We start from the raw sequence: 21,302 nt of genomic DNA on the forward strand, positions 1-21,302 counted from the left end.
TAAACAAAATTATAAGAAGACATACTGTATATGCGAACAACACATTGGACAACATGGTCCTGAATTTAGAAAATATTTTTACGCTTACTAATGAGGTTTCTGAAGTAGAACACATGCTGTGTCAACTACAGTTTTGTAGTAATTTTTTAATTGTATCATTACAAGATCAACTTAGAAGGGTACAATGGTGCAGTAATTGGATTTTTTAACACTGGTGTTCATTGAAAATTGTTGGTAAGTGTGGCACTGCAATCCATAACAAAGCAGTTGTTCAAACGTGATTGGATCTTTTGTCCCTGGCATGTTGATGGAAGGTTTATCTCTACTGCATCTATGACCAATACAAGTCGTAATATAAGGGTTGACATTTTTTATAAACCTGACATGAATTTTGAGGAGCCAAGCAATATTGATTTCCTATTACATTTGTATGTATACAACATTGCAACAAATTGATAGATTATTACTTTAAATAAATTAATACTTTTGTCATGTTTATCAAAGTTCTTCTCTAGGAAATGTGCTTCATGTGTGGAGAAGTGTCAGTGGGTCAGATAAACTGGATAGGTATATATATGTGTGTATGTAATATAAAGGACTTCACACATTTTTTTTGTTCTGCTTACACTAACAATCTTGTTCTCCAGTTAGTGAAACATATGCTATAAGTACTTGAATCTCCCATTAAAATGAAATAACTTTACTTATATTATTTAGCCTTTATTGTCTAGATTCAGTGTGCTACTGCCAGTCATACATAGCTAGTACCTGAAGGGGAGGTCAACCTTGGACAACCAGTGGTTTATTTTTTTTTCTTTGGATTTTTTTAGTTTTTTTTCTCCTTCATGCCAGATGGTTACACAGTCACAATATTAATACAGCACACAACACTACATGTACTTTACTTGTGTCTCAATATTTGTAAAGGTGATCTGTGATCAAGCTATACATAAAAAAATTAACACATACTAATAAATTGAATTAATTGAATTGAATTTAAACGTTTCACAAATCAAAGAAAGGTTTTAAAGGTTCAGAGGTACTGTGTTTTCTGTAAAACACTTGGTTTGAACATCTTGGGTGCTGTGGTGAAAAAATCGAATGACTGTGGAATAGACTCATCATATCCCAGAATACTGCATGACTAAGAGTGTCATATTCAAAGATTCTAAAAAAATGAAAGAAAAGTATCACATATGAAAGCTAAGTTGTGAAAGATCAGGGGTACTGTGTATTCTATAAAACAATTGCTTTGTACATCACAGGCGCTGAGTTGAAAAAGCTATTGTATAGGATTCCCCATCCCAGCGTATTGCAAGGTCAGGGGTATTGTGCACGTGTAAAACACTTGGTATGAGCACCTTGGGTGGTATGGTGAGAAAGCTATTGGCTGTGGAAGAGCCTCCCCCATCCCAAAATATTGCATGTCTAATAGTGCCATATTCAAAAATCATAAAAATGAAAGTTTCACAAATCAAAGCAAAGTTATGAACAGTCAAAGGGTACATTCATTGTGTACTTTGCAAAAACTCTTGGTTTAAACATCATGGGCAGTCTAGTTAAAAAGCTACAGTATTTAGTAAAGAATATCATTAGTCTTGTCAAAAGTATACTGTAACATTTTCATTGATCCTTATCTGAGAATAAAAAATTAGTTTCAGAAATTAAAGAAAGTTTTAACCTAGTACTCGCAAAAAGATGCATAATTGTAAACTTTTTTTTAAATGTAATGTATGTTGCTTTATATGGTAATAAGCAGAAGTTACAACTATTGTAAGTGACTGTTGAAGTGTCTTTAAGAATATAGATATAATGGTTAACACCTGCCTATGGTACACATTTGAAGTTCTCAGAGCTTCAAAAGGAAAGAGCTATCATGTTTACTTAGTTGTGCTGGATGTGAGATACATTGATCAAAGGAATAGTTTACCTTAATAAAGTCTAGGTTAATGATTAGGTGTCCAGGAACACAGCATAAAAGAAGCAGGTTGAAAGAGAAAGCAAGAGGAAATTTGAGTCAAATATTTGAGCCTTGTTAAGAGAGCTTACCATTCTAAAACTCTAATTTCCTTTGTAAAGAATCCCTCCATTGCAAATGGCCTCTCTATTCTCAGAATAGGCAGATAGGTTCCCTACACTACATATGGGAACCTACACTACAAAATGAATGGGAACCTATCTCCCTATGTTGAGAATTGAGTTTACTCTCTGGCTTTACAAAAAGAAAAAAATAACTATGTCATATCATGTTATTTAGAATCCAGCTTTACCTTATTTTGGCTTTTCTAGGTGATACATACTGTAAGAGTTGAGTACTTGGTAGGACTATGGGGTTTTTGTAAATGGTCAGCACATACTGTAGGCCTCTGGAATGCCTTGGAATGCCTTGTTTGTAAGTGTGTACTTGTGTGTTGCCCAACTTGTGTGTTGTGTGTTGTATATTTATGTTGCATGATGTTTAGTGAATTATTATTAGTCTTGTCATTAATAATACATATTTGTTTAACCCAGTGTGCTGGACATATTACTCTTTTCACCAAAACTGTACCAGAGAACAAAGAAATCAGAGCCTCCAATTATGACAACCATCCAGGTACATTCCTGGCAAAATTATTTACAATTATTTACAAGTTGGGATTATGATTATTTATTTTAATTATTGATTAATCCGCTTGGTCATTCCTGATTTTCACTATGTCCGTAACCCTATTTGAAACAGTATCTATTGAACAGTAATTCTCTCAGTTTGAACTCATGTACATGGCTGTTCCATCATATTCTAGCCCATCTGTAATTGTTCATACACAAAAAGTAAGGTTTCTAAAAATGCAATTAGGTGATAGATATTGTTTAAATAAAAGTTGTGAAATTTTTCAGATTGTGATCTTAAAAACAGTACTGGGTCAATGACTGTGTGTTTCCTCCCAATGTGTTTGATATTTGAAATATTATGTCTGAAAAATAAATAGGCATATAAATTATAAAGTAAAGGTTGTAAAAAAAACGACAAACCACTCTAATCAAAATGCAATATGTAAGACATCTCTAGGTGGTTCTGTTAAAATGTTGTTGAAATTCCAAAAAATAAAAATCAAGTGAATATCAAACTTTGAGCCTTTGTAGCACTTGCAGTTTAAACACTTTATTGCAGTGTTTCATGCTGTTCTTTGTTATTTTGGTGTGTGCTTGTAGGTACATACGTGCAAATGTTCATTTTTTTAGTTTTTAAGTGTTAGAATTGCCAACTGTAGTTAGGTGTGAGCCATTACAAGAGAAAATAGTTAAACTTCACCTCTGTCCCATGCCTCCATTTAATGATGCAAAGAAAAGGTTTAGTATTACAATATTAGAATAATTAGTACTAGAGTTGTAAAATGATGGTGAATCAGGTGTGAATATGTACTTGAAATTATGTTCCAAAAATCCATCTATAGTTATAACTAATTGATATTATAATAATAGAATAAACTAATTCCACTGCTCACTTTAAAACAGATATTGGCGTGTATTTCAATTCAGAACTGAATTATATTGTATTGCATTTGCTTCAGATCAACAGATTGCTGTAACAATGGGCAGGTAGGAGGTATGGATCCTGTGCAGGACTCAGGAGAGAGAGAGAGAGCGAGAGAGAGAACACCAATCCAAATCACTAAGCAAAAAGTATAAGCAAAGAGGTCGGGAAACGAGAAAGACAACCAGAGGGCAACAACCCAAAACGCAAGGCAAAGTCGAAAACGAGAGGCAGACTAGAAGATTCAAAACCGAAAGTAAACTAGGAATGATATAACGCACACTTGGCAGCTCTAGGAGAATCTGCAATAGAGAGTGGGGAAGTGAGGAAAGAGGGGAACTAACATAGTGACGGGAGTAAACGGTGATAGGTTATTTTATTATTTGCGGCGTGAGTGTTTGTTAAACAAGGTGCGCTTGGGAATGCGGGATGGGACAGAGATGTGTGTGGAATTCATAACAACTGAAGAATTTGATGGGATGAAGCCCAATCTTGAGAAGAACAGCAACATTAATTAGTATGAAGATGAGCAACTAACTCAGAAGGTCAAAAATCTGTTTGCAGCATAGTTCAATGAAAGGGAAGCAAAGGTTATGCAAAGCTTAATCTTCGAGCAAAACTTCTAAAATAGCTTCAGTTTTGTGATGATAATGGTCTAGATGGTTCTAATGGATGGTTAGAGTTTTGGCTACAGCACCAGGTTTTCCCTCAGTTATTTCAACTTTCCCTCGGTTATTTAAAAGGGGCTTGGCATTCCTGCAACAAGTGTTCCACCTGCAAGGGTGTTTAGCTTTGGGGGTATTGTAATGCCACCTCACAGAAGCGCTGCACTCACCAAAATGTTCAAATGATGTCCAATATTATTTTTTTTAAATGCAATTCTTCTGTGTGAACAAGAATTATTCCTGCTTTGTACCTGACTATGCCACCTAGCAATAATAAAGGCCCCTTACTTACGTACCACAGGTTCTCTTCATCTCCCAGAATCATCAGTGCATCCAGAGACCAGACAAGACAGTTATCATATGCATCATCCCATTTATTTCAGCAGTCTTCCTTTTACAAAGGAGAATTCCCTGTATCACAGGCTTCTTATGACTACTAACATAATACACAAATTACAAGACAAGGCTTACTCATGGAGTAGTCCAAAAGTATGAGGTCCAGCAGTTGTGTACTGAACAATGTGTCCCTGGTGTTTTCCCTCTGCTATCCTGATTGTCACAAATTCCAGTTTTGGTAGAGGGGAGTGCTCTTTCTCTGTTGCTCCCAGTCCCTGGTGTCTGGGGCGAGTCTTCCCAGGTCCCACTGCTGCAGTTTGTTCCACTAACTTTGCTTTCTCCAAAGAGGATTTTCTTTTGTTATGTCCAAGCTAAGGCTTTTTAAGCGTTCTAAACACAGGCTTCCAATGACAAAGGTGTGATGATGCATTGTTAATAATAATTTCTAAAATATATAGCGATTTTCTGGACACTCCACTCAAAGCACTTTACAGGTAATGAGGACTCCTCTCCACCACCAATGTGCAGCATCCACCTGTATGACGTAACAGCAGCCATAGTGCGCCAGTACGCTAACCACACATCAACTACAGTATGAGTGGGGAGGAGAACACTGGATTCCAATTCATAGATGGAAATTATTAGGAGGCCATGAATGAAAAATGTCAAGGGGAAATTTGGCCAGGATGCCAGGGTAACACCCCTATGAGAAATGCCCTTGGATTTTTAATGACAGCACAGATTCAAGACCTCAGTTTTACATCTCATCCGAAGGATGGGGCCTTTTTAGATAGATACTTTATTGATCCCATGAGGGAAATTGCAGTGCAACAGCAGCTTAACACAGACAACACAGCCACAGTGTAACGAATGATACAACAATAATAATAATAATAATAATAATAATAATAATAATAATAATAATAATACAATACAATCAGTACAGTGAGGGGTGCACTAAAAGAGTTACTCACAGTCCAGGACACACAAAGAACAAACTTGAACAGAACAGTACGCAGAAAAATCGTATTGCACATATGAATATAAATATAGATGTAAATATAGATATAAATATAAATATAAATATAAATGTATTGCACAGGTCCATGGCATATATTGCACAAAAAAACGGTTGTAAACGGGAAAAGAAAAAGAACAGATGTAGCAGTAGATGTGTAGATGTGTTCAGTCCAGAAACAGGTCACTGTCAATGTTGCCTCTGCACAGACGCAAGGTGGATGCGTTGTACAGTCTAATGGCACAAGGCAAGAATGACCTCCGGTAGCGCTCCCTGTCACACCATGGATGAATCATTCTATTGCTGAACGTGCTCTTCATTTCTACAAGCCTGTCATAGAGGTCATGACAAGCCCGTCATTTTACACTATAGTATCCCCGTCACTATACTGTGTTGAAACTGCATCAACACAAGACTGTTATGGGCATATCATTTTAGTTAACATCCATACAGCCCTCCACACTTGGTGCCCAATACTTATTCTTTTCACTCTGTGACAATACGTCCCTTGCAGTAGAGTGCATGCAAGTATTATTTTGTAATGCCTAAAATCTGATTGAATTTAGATTTATTGACTAAAAACAATGATTAAACAGCATTTAAGTATTTTAAGTATAGTACTTTAAGTATTTCGTAAAACTTTTCTGACGTTCTGACTAGAGTACTACTTTGTTCTACCTAAAGTAGAAAAACTAGAATCTGTAAAGCAGTTTAAAAATTGTTTCATTAAAAACCATTTTGATAATCTGAACAACTTCTGTTAATTACTGAATTAAGCTTCTGATTATTATTAGATTACAACAGCAGTCAAGATACTTACACTTTGAGATTTGAGACTTAATTTAGACTCCAAAAAAGAGATGTGTTTGCCTATATACTGTATGTATTTCTGTTTACAGTTGAACTTGCTGTTAATTTGCAATAGCGCAAAGCAAGCCTTATTTCTTTTTTTTTCGAAGTCTGTTTATTAAGTTTTTTTTTTACAAATGAGTCTATAACGTCTTGGTAGTTTACCAAGATAAAGATATTACAGTTGCCTTTTTTGGTCGTTCCACGATAAAACTATATTTCCCATGATGCATGGTGTTCCTGTAGCCCATTGTTTTTTAGAACAATTATTCACTTTAACGTGACAAATACGTTATTCATCTTAAATAATATTTGGTTTCCATTTAAAATATTACATGTTTTAATAATGTACGTTTGTTTACCTTTTTACAAGAATAACCTTTCACCTCAAAATGTCTGCGCCCGTTGATTCTCGTGTTATCCTAGTTAGCATGAAGACATAAAATACTAGTGCGGAAATGTTTTAGCTGATTTTATATTGGTCCTGATAGGCTGAAATTAAACCTAAATCTCTTTTTGAAATATTTGACAAGAAGTGGTATTTGTGCGCTTACGTTTAAAAGTTTTTGCAATATGCAAATGTCTATAAATAACCTTAAAGTATGTGTACTTCATTCTGTTCGTCAATTCCTGGATTTCAGAACCTTCAAAGTAATACAAAGAAAACAAGGCTACAGCACATATACTGTCGTTAGACACCGATGGATGAAAAATGTTTCATTTTTCAATATTTACTGCTCGAAAGACTTCAGTTCTCAGTCAGAAAAGGTAGTATTTGAACATCAAATCTTAAAAAAACGTACATGATATCATTATGTAAAAAAATCGTTGTTGCCTTATTAGTAGCATTGTAACGATTTATGTTAAAATCGCAGGTGCTATTGAATTTTAGAGAGGATTAAATCAAGTGATGAAGTAAGTCTTTTCTTAACAATAAAGTATTAAATAATTTAATTTGAGGGAATGTGTTTTGCTTTTAGGTCAATATCGACATGTCGAAATATCCCGTGGAAAACGTCAGAAATTTCAGCATTATTGCCCATATCGATCACGGAAAAAGCACCCTTGCAGACAGGCTACTTGAATTAACAGGTACAGTAAATAAACTGTAGATTAGAACAAGTATTCGAACACCACATGCTGTTTTCATTTTTTAACTGGATTGAAACAATCATAGAAAAAAGTGCAAATAAAGTAGGCAGAATACTAATAAAGTAAAAATAATAAAAACAGGATTCATTTGGTTGCACTGCTGATTAAAGTATTACATTTTTACCGCTTTTACCTTTGAACAGAGCATGTTCAAATCTAAATAGTACAGTTTTAGATACCTATGTAATATTAAAGATAACCTATAATGTTAAAAATGAGAAGTCTCAGTATAGACATGATACACCTATACCACTGAATCCAGCAGAAAATGGAACATACACGCATTCAAATCTGGTAACATGGGATTTGTCATCATATAGAGCTCATATATACAAAGACTTGTCTTGCAGGCATTGAAATACTGTGGGAAAATTAGATGGTTCCTACTTATGCAGGATTTTATATACCAAAATCTTATACACAAACTATATGCTTTTCCTATCATGGTCTTATAAGTGGTCATGAGTGCATTTCTTCTAGTTAAACTTACCATTAATTATTAATCTTTTAATAATTTAAAGTGTCTTTTTAAAAGGCACATTCTAAAGCTTCATTAAATTCGGTGCTTATGATTTGTTTGCCTGGACACATCTGGAACATTAGTATATGTATGTTTTTGTATACACTTAGTAATCTTGAGAAACATTATTGTTTGAAAATAGAGGTTTAATAACCAATCCAGATAATTTTGCATACAGTAAATTGGTATCTGCAGCTTCCTCATATTCACTAATACATTTGTTTTGTAGGAGCGATTTCCAAAACTGAATGCAATAAGCAAGTCCTGGATAAACTACAGGTGGAGCGCGAGAGAGGAATCACTGTGAAAGCACAGACTGCCTCCTTGTTTTATACACATGAAGGACAGACTTATTTACTCAATCTTATAGATACACCGGTAAGTAATAAATGTAAAGTTTTTGGTCTAAATTTGTTGGTACACTTTTAAAAACCTAGCAATTATTTAATCATATTTTTAATTTAATTGCATCATACAGGTAGAGAGCACAAAAATGGACATATCTGGGTAAAAGATGGATACCAATATTTTGAAAAAGGGTTTCCACACAGGTGTTTCAGGTATCAATTCGGCAAATAACATCCCAACATACTTAGTGTCCTGTATAGAAATACTAGACATGTGTATTTGTCTGTAATTATGGTCAGGCTGGCTGAAAGTGGGTGTGATTGAAGGGTAAAAAGTGGTTGTAATTAATAGCAGATTGAGATTATTCTGGATAGTTAATTGTAGGTTTTCTTTTTGGTGTGGTAAAGTTGTTTCCTTGTGTTAAGAGACTTCTAATTGTTTGGTTTAGTAAAGTTTTTTTAACTCTTCACCCCTCTGAAGAGGGTAGGAAATGATTATTGTTAGGTAATAGGTTAATTAATTAAAGATGAAAGCTTAATTAGGTGTAAGGACTAGAAGACAACTGGAAGAACTCTACAGTAGCCTGGTGACTCCTGTAGAGTTCCATTCTTCATCAGGACAGGAGTAAGTAATGAGTGTTGATACGGAGCTTCCTGGTAAAGCGTATGGTGGAATGGGGATAAAAGGAGGAAGGACCCCATGTGATTTGGTACCTGAAGTTGGGAACCAGTTCATTACTGGAGACCCTAGAGAAGGGACAAGAAGTGAGTGAAAGGGAGAAAGAGTTCTTTAGAAGGAAATTGGGTAGTAGTGAAGTATGTGGAGTCCTTTTTTTTAAAATAGAAAATGGCTGCTCTTTTATGTTTATAAGTGTCTCTTAGTATTGATAACGCTAAATATGAGAGGGGGTCTGTCATTATGGAGAGTTAGAGGAGTGTTGGCTTGTTTGGAAGAAATAAATGCAGGTTATTTCTTCTAAACAAATCATACTATGTGATGATAGCATAAAACAGAATACAAGCTTCTTCCCATGGCTGAATCATCTGATTTGCAATTCAAAAGAGTCAATAATAAGTCAATAATAAATAATAAAAAATAACCAAATTTATGTAGTATCAAGTTTATTCTGTTATTTCTGAAGCTAAGACATTTGCTGACAATTTGTTTGCCACGTATGTTTTTTGTTGTGATAGGGTGAACAATCATACTGTTAATTATATAGATAACAGTCATGCGTATTACAATAAGATCTAAAGTCTGTTTATTATTTTTTTCATCTTATTGAGTTAGGTATTGTATTTACATGTAAGTAATTTTGAAACCATTAACTTTGCAGTATGAGAAGCATGCCCTTTAACTTACAAAAAACATACAGAGATATATATTCAGTACTGTTTGGATAGTCCAATGTTAATCACTTGTTATTATTATTTTTTTCATTCTTTTAGGGCCATGTTGACTTTAGCTATGAGGTTTCAAGGTCAATTTCAGCTTGTCAGGGCGTGCTTCTAGTAGTTGATGCTAATCAGGTAAAATTTGTTTTGTTCTTCTCTTTTCTTCTTCAATTCATGTCAGTTTCAATAACCGCTTCAAGGTCATGGTGGCTTGGAGGCTATCCTGGGAGGCACCGGGTTCAAAGTGGGATTCACCATGGATGGGCCAGCAGTACATCTCTAGGCACACATACACAAAAACCACCTTGCCGTCCTGCTTGTTTTTTAAACCAAGCACCTTTTGCGTGTTAGACGAGTTTGATAACTACATTACAAAAAACGTTTTTCTCTTTGTCACATCACATCACTTTCAATAACCACTTATCAAATTCAGTGTCACAGTGGCCCAGATCCTCAAGAAGCATTGGGCACATGGCAGGATACACCCTGGATGAGATATCAGTCTGTTGCTGGGATCACAAAGAAACAAACATGCACACACTCACACCAGAAGCCAGTTAACCTACCAGTTTTGGACTGTGGGAAGAAACCGGAGTACATGCAGAAAACTCAAGCCAACATGGGGAGAACATGCAAACATCACACAGGTAGCACACCAGAAATTGAACCGAGGGACACACAGCTGTGAGGCAGCAACACAAACCACTGTACCACCCTTCTCTTTGTTATCATTCAATATAAAATACAAGAAATATAAAATTACAAGAAACAAATCTCTAAAACATTCTTACCTTTTCTCTCCTGTTGTACTTAAAATGTATCAGTTGGTTTATGCACTTAATTAATTACTCTCTTTGTGTTATTGCTTTTAAATCCAATAATAAGATAGGCAGTCAAAGTTTTATGGTATTCCATAAAATATTCCAAAAACACTTCCATAAAAAGTGTTTAATGGAAGTGTAAACAACCTTCAGTGAAACACACAATTATTTAACTTTACATTGATGGAGCTCTCATTAAGTAATAAAATGATGACATTGTACTTAATTAGTCTCAACTTAGCACCTGTGTATCCACAGACATTTTCAAGAGTCTGTAAGACTCTGTAAGACTGTAAGACACTCGACTAGTAAATCAAGCTGGTGATTTATTTATTGCAGTAAAGAAAGAAAGAAAGACGGATGGAGTTGCAGCCTCTTGCTCACTTTTCTATGGACAAAAACAGGCTTTTATTTTTGAAGATGAGTACAATTTTCAGGCAGAAACATACAATTATGATTGGATAGTAACAGTTTGTTACCATATAAAGTGCAAACAAGGTCAGAGAGGTAGCCAGTTAGATCAGCCTTAAGAAGTTCTTCAGGGTTCAGTTGTTAACTCATAACAGGCAAAGGTTCCTTCAAGTCTCAGAAATTTTTACAGTCTCTTGCATTTCTGATCGTTACAGTCAGAAAAGCTGAGCATCTGACAGAAATAGATATTATATTTTCATGTTGCAAATACATCTAGCTTTATTCATTATGAACAACTATAATTTTCATATTGCTTAATTTTTTGTTGATGAAGATGCTCACCTAATTGAGATGCTTAACCTATGTGTGACCATGAATTTTGAGTGAAAATCTTTTTTTTATCCTGTTGTTTTTAAGGGAATTCAGGCACAGACAATTGCAAACTTCTTTCTGGCTTTTGAGGCACAACTAACAATTATTCCAGTTATAAACAAGGTAAAAAAAAGTTCATAGGTGTTATAAATTCACTTTTTTATTTATACTCTTACATTAGTATTTTTTGTTTATAGGGTTACGTTAAACATATTATATTTTAAAATAGTAAATACATATGACAGTATTTTAGAAGCCTAGCAGTAGAAAATGGTTCCTCTCCTAGTTTCAGTAAAAGTTTAATCTGCAAATTTCAGTTTGCCAACATGACCATTGATTGATTTCAAATTATGAAGAGCCTTCTTCCTAATGTTAATCTTTTTTTTACCCATTCTTAGCACTCAAATTATAGATGGCAATGTTTAGATGAAGTCTAAATCTAAATTTAAAGTTAAAAGACATAAAATATCATAAATGGGTTATATAATTACTGCAGAAATTCATACATCTCTTATGTTTATTTTAGATTGATTTGAAAAATGCAGACCCTGAAAGGGTTGAAAAACAGATTGAAAAGGTATTTGATATTCCAAAAGAAGAATGTATTAAGGTAAATGGTAAAAGTTTGCTTTCATTGAACTCAGTAATTTTTTTAGTTTTACTTTTAAGTTTTTTTAATTTTTTGTGACATACTGAAATTTTCCTTTTCATTTTAAGATCTTTCTACTCATGTTAATGAATGAAGTAATGCATTTTTACAGACTGACAAATCATTTCACTTAATTCCTTGTTACAGTGCTAATTTGTATTATTTCATTTATTGCTTTTAATAATGTGCATAAAGCAGCTCTTTAGGGAAAATATTGTAGTTCTTCGGTGATGGCATGTCATTGTTCCTTGTGTCCCAATGTTATGTCATACTAACCTGAACAATATGAGGAAAAGGCTGGCTTACTTCTAACTGACTTCTAACTGCATTTGTGACAAATGATACCAATGTTACTTCATGACATTTTAAACTTTTTGTATTAAAGGTTGAATTTAAGAAATTATCAATTCCTATTAACTAAAACAACATATTCTGATTTCAGATATCTGCTAAAATGGGAACTAATGTTGATAAAGTTCTCCAGGAAGTAGTCAGGAGAATCCCACCGTAAGTTTTTGGTGATTTCAGGGCATCCACATACTGTAGTGGAATAATTGATAGGATTACCGGTGGTGCTAAATGTAAGATTTGATTAAAAGACTTTTCACATTTTCTAATTTAAAATAGAGTATTGTCTTTAACAGACCGGGCATTTTTACTTTATTTCAAGATATTTATGTTAAAAAATATCTTTAAAGTACCATACCATACATTGCACAGAATCTTATATGGAAAGAACAGTATAATTAATTCTTCACATAATATTTTTTCTATAATATGTTATAAAGCTTGAGTGTACCTTGATTTGAATTCCACACTTTTTGTAAAAACTGTTTTCTTTTTGTTAATTCTTTATGTAGTAGTTATGTGAAAATTGAAGACCCATTTCATGTACATATGCAATTGTGCATTCAGCAACTCAAAATCATTAACTTTTTGTTTTTTAAACCCATGTTCACTATCTATTCAATACCACTTTTTCTAAATATCATTATGATTTAACACTATTATGTTCACAAAACTCTCAAACAGTAACAGAAGTATGACTGACTTGTACTAATATTCTGCAGTCTTAGTAAAGCCTAGGTGTGAGATCAGCCTCCTATGCCCTCTTTTTACAGTGAAAGCTTTAGTATATTACTTATTGCAAGCTTGTAAAGCTGTCTTCTCAAATATTTTTAAGTATCGATATGAATATGTAATATTGTATGATTTATTAACCATACACATCATCCCCAGTTTTACAGTTTATATCAGAAAGGATAATTTGTATATTTATGTAATACATTTTTAAGAGGAGGCATTTTTCTGTTCTTAGATGTAAATTTAAACGTAATCCAGAGAAAGACGATGAAGAAGCAACAGTATTGTCCCCAGTCTCTGCACAATTCTGTATAACAGAGTATAACAACTCTGTATAACAGTTGAACAGTGTACTGAATATATTCTATTTGATTTTACATGTCTAGGTGTGCCCAGTCATTTTTTCTAAAAGTATTATTGACTAAATCTGTCTTTGTGCAGTGTTTCTTTATAGTTACTGCATTAAAAATGTGAAACCTTTATTAACCTGTATATATTTTGATGTTCAGATATCAGAAAACTTTCTTCTTTTTTTTTCTTTTGAAGGCCAAATGTTAATGTAGAGGACCCATTTAAAGCGCTGGTATTTGATTCTACTTTTGACCAATATAGAGGAGTCATTGCCAATATTGCCCTGTTTGGAGGACAGGTTCATAAAGGAGACAGAATAGTCTCTGCACACATGGGAAAAACATATGAAGTCAATGAAATTGGAATCCTCAGGCCTGAAGAACATCCAACAGAGAACTTGTAAGGAATATCTATTTTTGCTTTGATATTTGAAGTCTTTGTGATTTTGGATAGTCGTTCAACAGTGGAACAAGTAAAGGTCAATTCTGTGCTAAAAAGTAGAATGATATCCTACTGCTTTAATATTAAAATATCTTCTACCCTTTGAATAGTTTATTCAGCTTACTCTTTATGACTCTTGTTCCAACCCAAGAGGGGTGTGAATTCTGAACATTTTTCTCCAAAGCAACCTCAGAGACATCTGTGAGATGTAAGCATCTCTGTGAATACCCTGGCTGACTACAGCCCAGACAATTGTGTGCTTATGTAGCTTAGTCCAAGACAACTGATGTCAGAGCACAGAAAGGGATCCTTAACAGGAGACACACAGGTGCCTTTGAAATGTACAAATGTCAAATAATTCAGAAATATTAAGTTGCTGGTAATTAGGATGGATGACATGAAATAATTTATTTTTAAAGGGATACGTACAGAAATTATGTACTGATCAGTAGATTTATCTACATACACAAAGAACTTGTCTTTTTACAGTTTGTGGTTCTGTTTGAAATTTTAAGCACTTCTTTCTTCACACATCTTAGAAACTGAATATTTTAAGTAAATAATGAATCCTACAAAGAAAAATGCTTTATTATTATTATTATTATTATTATTATTATTATTCAGGTATGCAGGACAGGTGGGGTATATCATAGCTGGGATGAAAGAAGTTAAGGAGGCGCAGATTGGAGACACACTTTTCTTACAGAAACATCCAGTTGAGCCCATGCCAGGATTCAGATCTGCTAAGCCAATGGTTTTTGCTGGTAATAATAAAGACCTTTTTTATATATTTATAAATATTACGAAATATTGTGATTTTTCATAAAACAATATTTATACCAATTTGTTTAGTAGATGTCAATATTTATTTACAGTATTTGGCAGTTCAAATTCTATTTGAATCCCACGACTAATTAATCATATCAGTATATGTTACGTCTATAATTACATTAAGCAATGATATATGGGAACTTAGTTCTACTGCGACCCATTCTTGAGTGTTGTAAAGCTGTTATGAATTGGTTATTAATCCATTTTATGTAAAAAACTTTGCAGTATTATTTCTAAGGGAACTGAAGAGCACTCATTCAGAAAATAAAACAATCCTATATTAAGTGGTAGTATTTTTAGTTGTGATTATGCAGGAAAATGCTGCAGATGTAATATCCCAATAAAATGTATAATGATATTATATTAAATTTGGTGTGTTATCCGTCATTGTAAGTGAATTTGTTTTGGAACTATATTTCTATAACTGAAAACACTATATTAGAATGAAGTGCAAAACAGACTAAAGCAGTTTCATTAGTATGGAGACACTCTGTGTCTTTAATCAGATACAAATTAGTCTTTAACTGTTATCTGTGATACAGATACGAAAAAGGAAAATGTTTAGCTGACCTACTGATTTGCTATTGGAACTTAATGTTTTCTTCACTCTACATTGTAGGACATTTAAATAGAAGTACACAAGAACTAAAAGCTAAGCTCTGCATCCACTGTTTTTTATCTGGATTTTATATAACAGGCTTACTTTTAATTTCTATGTGAGATTTTATTGTAGAGGTTGTTCATTCTAGATTTGGCTGTATCACATTTTTGAAGGCCCGTAATGGTCTCTTTTTTCGATTATTAAATTTAAATTTTAATTTTAAGTTTTGTCAAGTTACTGTGCTTAAAGATATCTCTTCTAATAAGCCTCAATAAGCTATTGAGAGTCGTCATATTTCCTGTACAGTATGCTATGCATTCTCAGTATATGTTTAGTAAAAGGCAACATGTAGTAATCGAGTGTATGAGAAAAAAAATATTGATTTCTCCTGAATACGTACTTTTAATATGAGGTTGGTCTTTACAGGGATGTATCCAGTAGACCAATCGGAGTACAGCAGTCTAAGGAGTGCAGTGGAGAAGCTGACATTGAATGACTCTAGTGTGACTGTGCACAGGGACAGCAGTCCAGCCTTAGGGGCTGGCTGGAGGTGAGGTTTGGAAAAGACACATGTGTTTCATTTTAACACTGCTTTGATATTCCCAGTGTATAAATCACCTGTTAAGATTATAACAGAGTCCTTCTGTCAGCAAATAGTGCATTGCTTTTATAACAGGTTTATGTTTGACCAAATGGCCTTCTGTCATTTTTAACTGCAGATGTGTTATGTTCTCAGATTTCAATTCAAATTGTATTGTCCCCTAGGGGAAATTTGTTTTACGGCACACTCAAAAACAACACAATGTCAATGCATGTTATCAAAAGGGAAGAGAATACAGAAGTGTTACAGGAGAAACACAAGAGACAAGGTAGTTACTTAGCATTGTTTAAGAGTGTAATTGTAGTGGGAATGAAAGATTTCCTGAGTCTGCTGGTTTTACACCTGGGGGCACAGAGGCGTCTCCCAGATGGGAGAAGTGTGAATTCACAGTGGAGGGGGTGAGATACACACTCCCCGATGCTTTTGGCTTTCTTAGTCACCCTCTGTTTGTAAAGGATGCATAAATTGATTTGATTATTCCCAATTATTTTGCCACTTATATTCACTAATTTACCCAGCCTATTACAATTACCGGTACTTATGTTGCCAAACCAACAAGTGAAGCAGTATATTAAGACAGTTGCAATGAATGATTTGTAGAAGAGTGTAAGGATAGTTTTATCTACCTTAAAGTACCTATGTTTTCTAAGAAAGAAGAGTCTCTGTTGGCCTTTTTTATAGTGTCACAACATTTGTCCTATTATAGGTTTTTGTCAATGACCAGTCCCAAGTACTTATAGTCATTGACGATTTCAACAGGCTGAACATCAATTGTAGTGGGTTGAGGGGGTATTTTCCTAAAATCAACCAGTTCCTTTGTTTTTGAAACATTTAACTTTAGGGAGAACTTGTTGCACTAGTTAGTAAAATCATTTAGAATGGGTCCATGATGGTATTCTGTGTCCTTTAATTAACTGACCAGGGCTGTGTCATCAGCAAACCTTAATGAGATGTCTATCTGATGTCTAATGTTTGCTTATGCAATCATTGGTGTACAAAATGTACAGCAGAGGTGACAAGACACAGCCCTGTGGTGATCCAATTGAAGTGTAGCAAATGAAAATATGAAAATAAATTGTCTCAGATTGTTAGACATTTAAAGATTTTTTATGTGTTAATTTATACTTTTTTATAACTGCATATAGAAAGGGAAGGTTTTCCTCAAGGGCTTTTCAGTACTTTGCTCCATTCATTTTTCCGTCTATCCTTACAAGTGCCCCAGTCCCTGCCAATGAGAAAAATCCCAGTAACTTGATGCTTCTCTTACCATTCTTCACAGTAGGGATGGTGTTCTTTGGGTGAGGTGCCAAACATAATTTGCATTTAGGAAAAAAATCCATTTTAGTTTTGCCAGATCACAAAACATTTTGCTGACATCACTTTGCGGCATCACTTTAATGCTGTGTTGATGTATTTTCAGTAATAGCTTCTTTCTTGCCCTCCTGCCATTCAGGCCAGATCATTTGAGTGTTTGGTATATTGTTATCACATGCACACTTTCCCTAGTCTTGGCCATAAAAGCCTGTAGGACTTGGTTACACCACAGATAATTTAAATGTGCCATTACTAAGGGGTGTGTATACTTTAGAATGTTTAAGTATTTGGTTTTTCTCTTGGAGGTTGTCTGTTAAAATGTGTAAATAGAGGTAAAATAACTTCAGATTTTATGTGTCTTGATTTCAGTCTGTAAGGCCATAGAATGTGTTACTTTGGAAAGGGTGTATAGACTTTCTATAAGCACTGTATATCAACACAGTAGAAGTCGCTCCTCACTAGTATTCTGTGAAAGTCACTTATATTTGTTTTCACTTCCTTTGTATGTTTCTGTATTGAGCTTTGAGATCCATCGTATCACTGTATTAAGCTTCAGTTGACCACAAAATCTCATCAGAACAGCAAAGCTGTATGTGGCTGGTATAAATACATTTCAAAAAGCTGCCATATTCTCCTTCTCCTGTTTGGCATTTGGTGCAACCAGGTTTATTTTTCTGTAAATCTGATTCAAGGCATTAGAATTGCATACCTGTCAACTCTCCCTTATTCACTGCAAGTCTCCTTTATTTCATAACCTGTTCTCTGGCAGTTTCTGGGACACATTTTCTTCCATATGATAAATATTATATTTTGTAAAAATAAATTAGCATTCAAAGTTGGTCTTAAACACATTGTGAATCTACTTAGTTCATGTGATATGTATCTTAAAACTTATAATTTGATCTTGTCTTTGCTTAAGCTTCATTCTTTTATTGCTCTTGGAACTGTACACTATCCATATAAATGAATAATAGTATAGTGCCTCTGAACAAAATTGAACTCGGGAACCCTGAGCTGTGAAGCAGCAATACTTGCCTCCATACCACTGCCCCTTCTCCTACTATGGTGTATATATGCAGCTAGCTACAGTAGTGTTGCTAGTACTTACTGATGCTTTCAGCATGATTTGAAACCAGTCTTTGCAAAACATCTTCTCTAAGTACCTAGTAGTGTGAGCATCTAAAACATTAGATTTTTATAATAATCAATTCGCATTAATTCATAAAATATTTGTTGGTGATCTATACTTTTTATAGTTTCCACAGTTGACTATTATTTCTGAGGAGGAACACACTGTTGCATACACACAATCTGTTTGCATTGTCACAGTGTACAGATGCAGCCATTCAAAATGCGCGGTAAAAACCCGCGGTACAGTAACCTACCCACAAGCCACCGCAGGGCACCGGAGGGCACCGCGGTAAGTGATTGGCTGGCCAAAATGTCCGACAGGGGCACTCGTGGTGCATTGGTTGGTAGTGCAAAGATTTAATCATTTAATGTCTTTACTGTGCACATTTTAATCCGCTTAGTTTTGAATATTTATATGGATTTTACCACTAAAGGGAAATTTTAGTAGCTGAGCATAAAAAGAAGAGGAGCATAACGCATCTGAAGGTCATAAACGATATTAATTTAGGAACATAAACATTACTGTATGTATGTAAACTGTACTGTGTATGGCTGGTCTTGGTAGTTTAAAGAAAAAATACACACCAGTCTTCCATTTCTCCCTAAACATTTTAAGCATGAAAGTTTTATGAAACGGTACCCAAATATGCGATTGCTGTATAGAATGAATTTTAATTTAAAAAAATTATTTAACACGAACATTAAGCTGTTTACATCTTCCGCCTGAGAACAGTCACCCGTTGCTACCCAATGCAGAAACACAGCCACTAACTAGCAAAGAGAGGACATTAGCTACCCAATATGATAAAGAAATAAATGATTATTTTGTTTATTTCTTTTGCACATTTATTTGAACATTTCCATCGATTGTACAAGCACTTGGAAACTGTCCAATCCCTAGTTCATCAGGCATTTTACCGGTCTGGCGCCGGTCTGTGTCTTCCAGGATATAATGCCAGCAAACTCTTGTTTTTATGTCCACTATAACAGACAATCTCCTTTGCTTTTAACCGAGCGTTTAATAATTTCCTAAAATGAAAATGATTTACTTTATTTCCCTCACGGGATCAATAAAAGTATCTATCATCTGTCTAAACTATGGGACAGAATTCTGGGGTCTCCCCATACCAGAGATTATGGTAGGGCTTCAGAATGGTGATTGGCTGACACCATCTGACACCCCTCTGATTGGAGAAAAAAGACGTGCTGGTTTGCTATACATACTGTACCAGGAAGAGGATTTCTTTCCATTCAAAACGTGTATTTTAAAAGTTTAAGAAGTAAAAACCTTACAGCGTACACAGATTTCTAAACTGATCAGGATCGTTATCTTTGTCTTATGGATAATAATGTTCACCGCTCTGTCCAGCAAATTAATAATAAACTTTATTTTATATAGCGTTTTAAACGAATAAGTAATTAGATTGCTCATAAACCTAATCACTTGATTTTTCTTTTTATTTAGGCTCAGATTTCAACTATAGATCGTATTATTAATAACCATAATAACAACCAACCAACAAAAACAACCATATAAACATAATACCAACCAAAAACATAGATAACAACCACAATACAAAATCAAATATATCAAACCATTTTACTCTCGCAAAGTCCTCCAATTATCATAATCCCGCCCCTTATGCAAAACCAAACCTTCCTCACATCCCAGTTTATCCTATTTATCATAAACAAAATCCACCTCAATTTTCAACATAAAGCATTACACAAAATCAATACCTCAACACTCCATACTCAACAACGATAATTCACAAACAGCCAGAACATGTAACTACACATTCCCAAACAGACCTAATTTCCATAGCCCCGCCCCTTATGCAAAACCAACATCCCTCCCCTGTTCTCTCCCTCCCCTGGCGGTTGTAATTGTTTTTATTTTCAAATAAATTTTAGCAAAGTCATGTATTTTAAAAATCTTAAGATTTTTATATTTATGTCTTCATTTAGTGGTTTCATTAGTGACAAAGGCTAAACTTTCTTGGAAAAATGTCTTTTATGTAAACCATGTTTGCTATTAATTCATTCAGGGCTAAAATATGTTCATTGTCTTCTAATGAAAGAAGGGTTCCTTTCGCCGTAGTCGGGTTGAAATTAGAAGCTTGCCACGCCCGGACTGTTACACCAACGCATTAGCATGTTAAAGCGATTTCATTGAGGAGCCTAGCCTTTAACTAGTAAGTACTGTACTTACTGGGTTTTTGAGGGGGGGGGGTGTCTTTCGCTGGAAATCTCGCCTCCTACTTTGAAAATACCCGTGAAACCGGTTCAATTCGTCACAGCCAGCACTCCTGCAGAGAGGGGGGTTGTACTTGGAGTGTATACAGTACACGCGTTATGCTCTTCGTTAATGTCTAAGCCGGAACATATCATTATATCTCATTTTGTATTTCTTAAAAAAAAATCGTTTTCCCAGCCTAACAGTATTGTTTTTAACCTGTAAAGCGCTTTGAGGAGCCACCTTTAAAGGCGCCATATACAATAAAGTTCATTATTATTACTATTGTAAATTTGCTGGACAGAGAGGTGAACATTATTACACAGAAGACAAAGATAGCAATTTACGTTGCATTGTGTATCGTGCTGCTTTAATACAGTTTTAAATAATTAAAAGTCTAAACAGTATCAGCTTTATTTATGGGTTTTAAATAAAGGTGATTTAAACGCGATTTAAATCAATATAAATGTTTATATTGTAACGCATAGGTGACTATTCATTGTTATTAAAATGACTTAAATTCGATCATGTTGTGATATTTAGAAATATACATTTGTTTGGTGCGAGTGAAGTTTTATTTAATCTCTGAGCCATACTGATTCTTCTGGAAGCTAGTTTCCGCCAGGGAGTAAAAAAAAAAAACACACTATGGTATTCTCTCCAA

General features: G+C 34.4%; 1 protein-coding gene across 3 annotated transcripts in view; it reads left to right on the forward strand.

The window, feature by feature from the left end:
* The first annotated feature begins 6,766 nt into the window (after positions 1–6,766).
* guf1 (GTP binding elongation factor GUF1) overlaps positions 6,767–21,302 on the forward strand; it is a 41,863-nt gene continuing 27,327 nt past the window's right edge. For 2 of the 3 annotated variants that reach the window (XM_088923082.1, XM_088923092.1), the window contains exons 1-10: positions 6,767–7,150; positions 7,363–7,474; positions 8,284–8,432; positions 9,851–9,931; positions 11,446–11,523; positions 11,927–12,010; positions 12,492–12,556; positions 13,679–13,882; positions 14,549–14,688; positions 15,783–15,906. In XM_088923082.1, the coding sequence (XP_088779208.1) occupies positions 6,956–7,150; positions 7,363–7,474; positions 8,284–8,432; positions 9,851–9,931; positions 11,446–11,523; positions 11,927–12,010; positions 12,492–12,556; positions 13,679–13,882; positions 14,549–14,688; positions 15,783–15,906 (1,232 nt within the window). In that variant the 5' untranslated portion in view covers positions 6,767–6,955. The remainder of the gene's footprint in view (positions 7,151–7,362; positions 7,475–8,283; positions 8,433–9,850; positions 9,932–11,445; positions 11,524–11,926; positions 12,011–12,491; positions 12,557–13,678; positions 13,883–14,548; positions 14,689–15,782; positions 15,907–21,302) is intronic. The other variant, XM_088923101.1, reaches the window with a different exon arrangement.

The sequence above is a fragment of the Atractosteus spatula genome, chromosome 1 (genome assembly GCF_055471065.1).
Source record: "Atractosteus spatula isolate fAtrSpa1 chromosome 1, fAtrSpa1.hap1, whole genome shotgun sequence".
Classification (NCBI taxonomy): Eukaryota; Metazoa; Chordata; class Actinopteri; order Semionotiformes; family Lepisosteidae; genus Atractosteus; species Atractosteus spatula.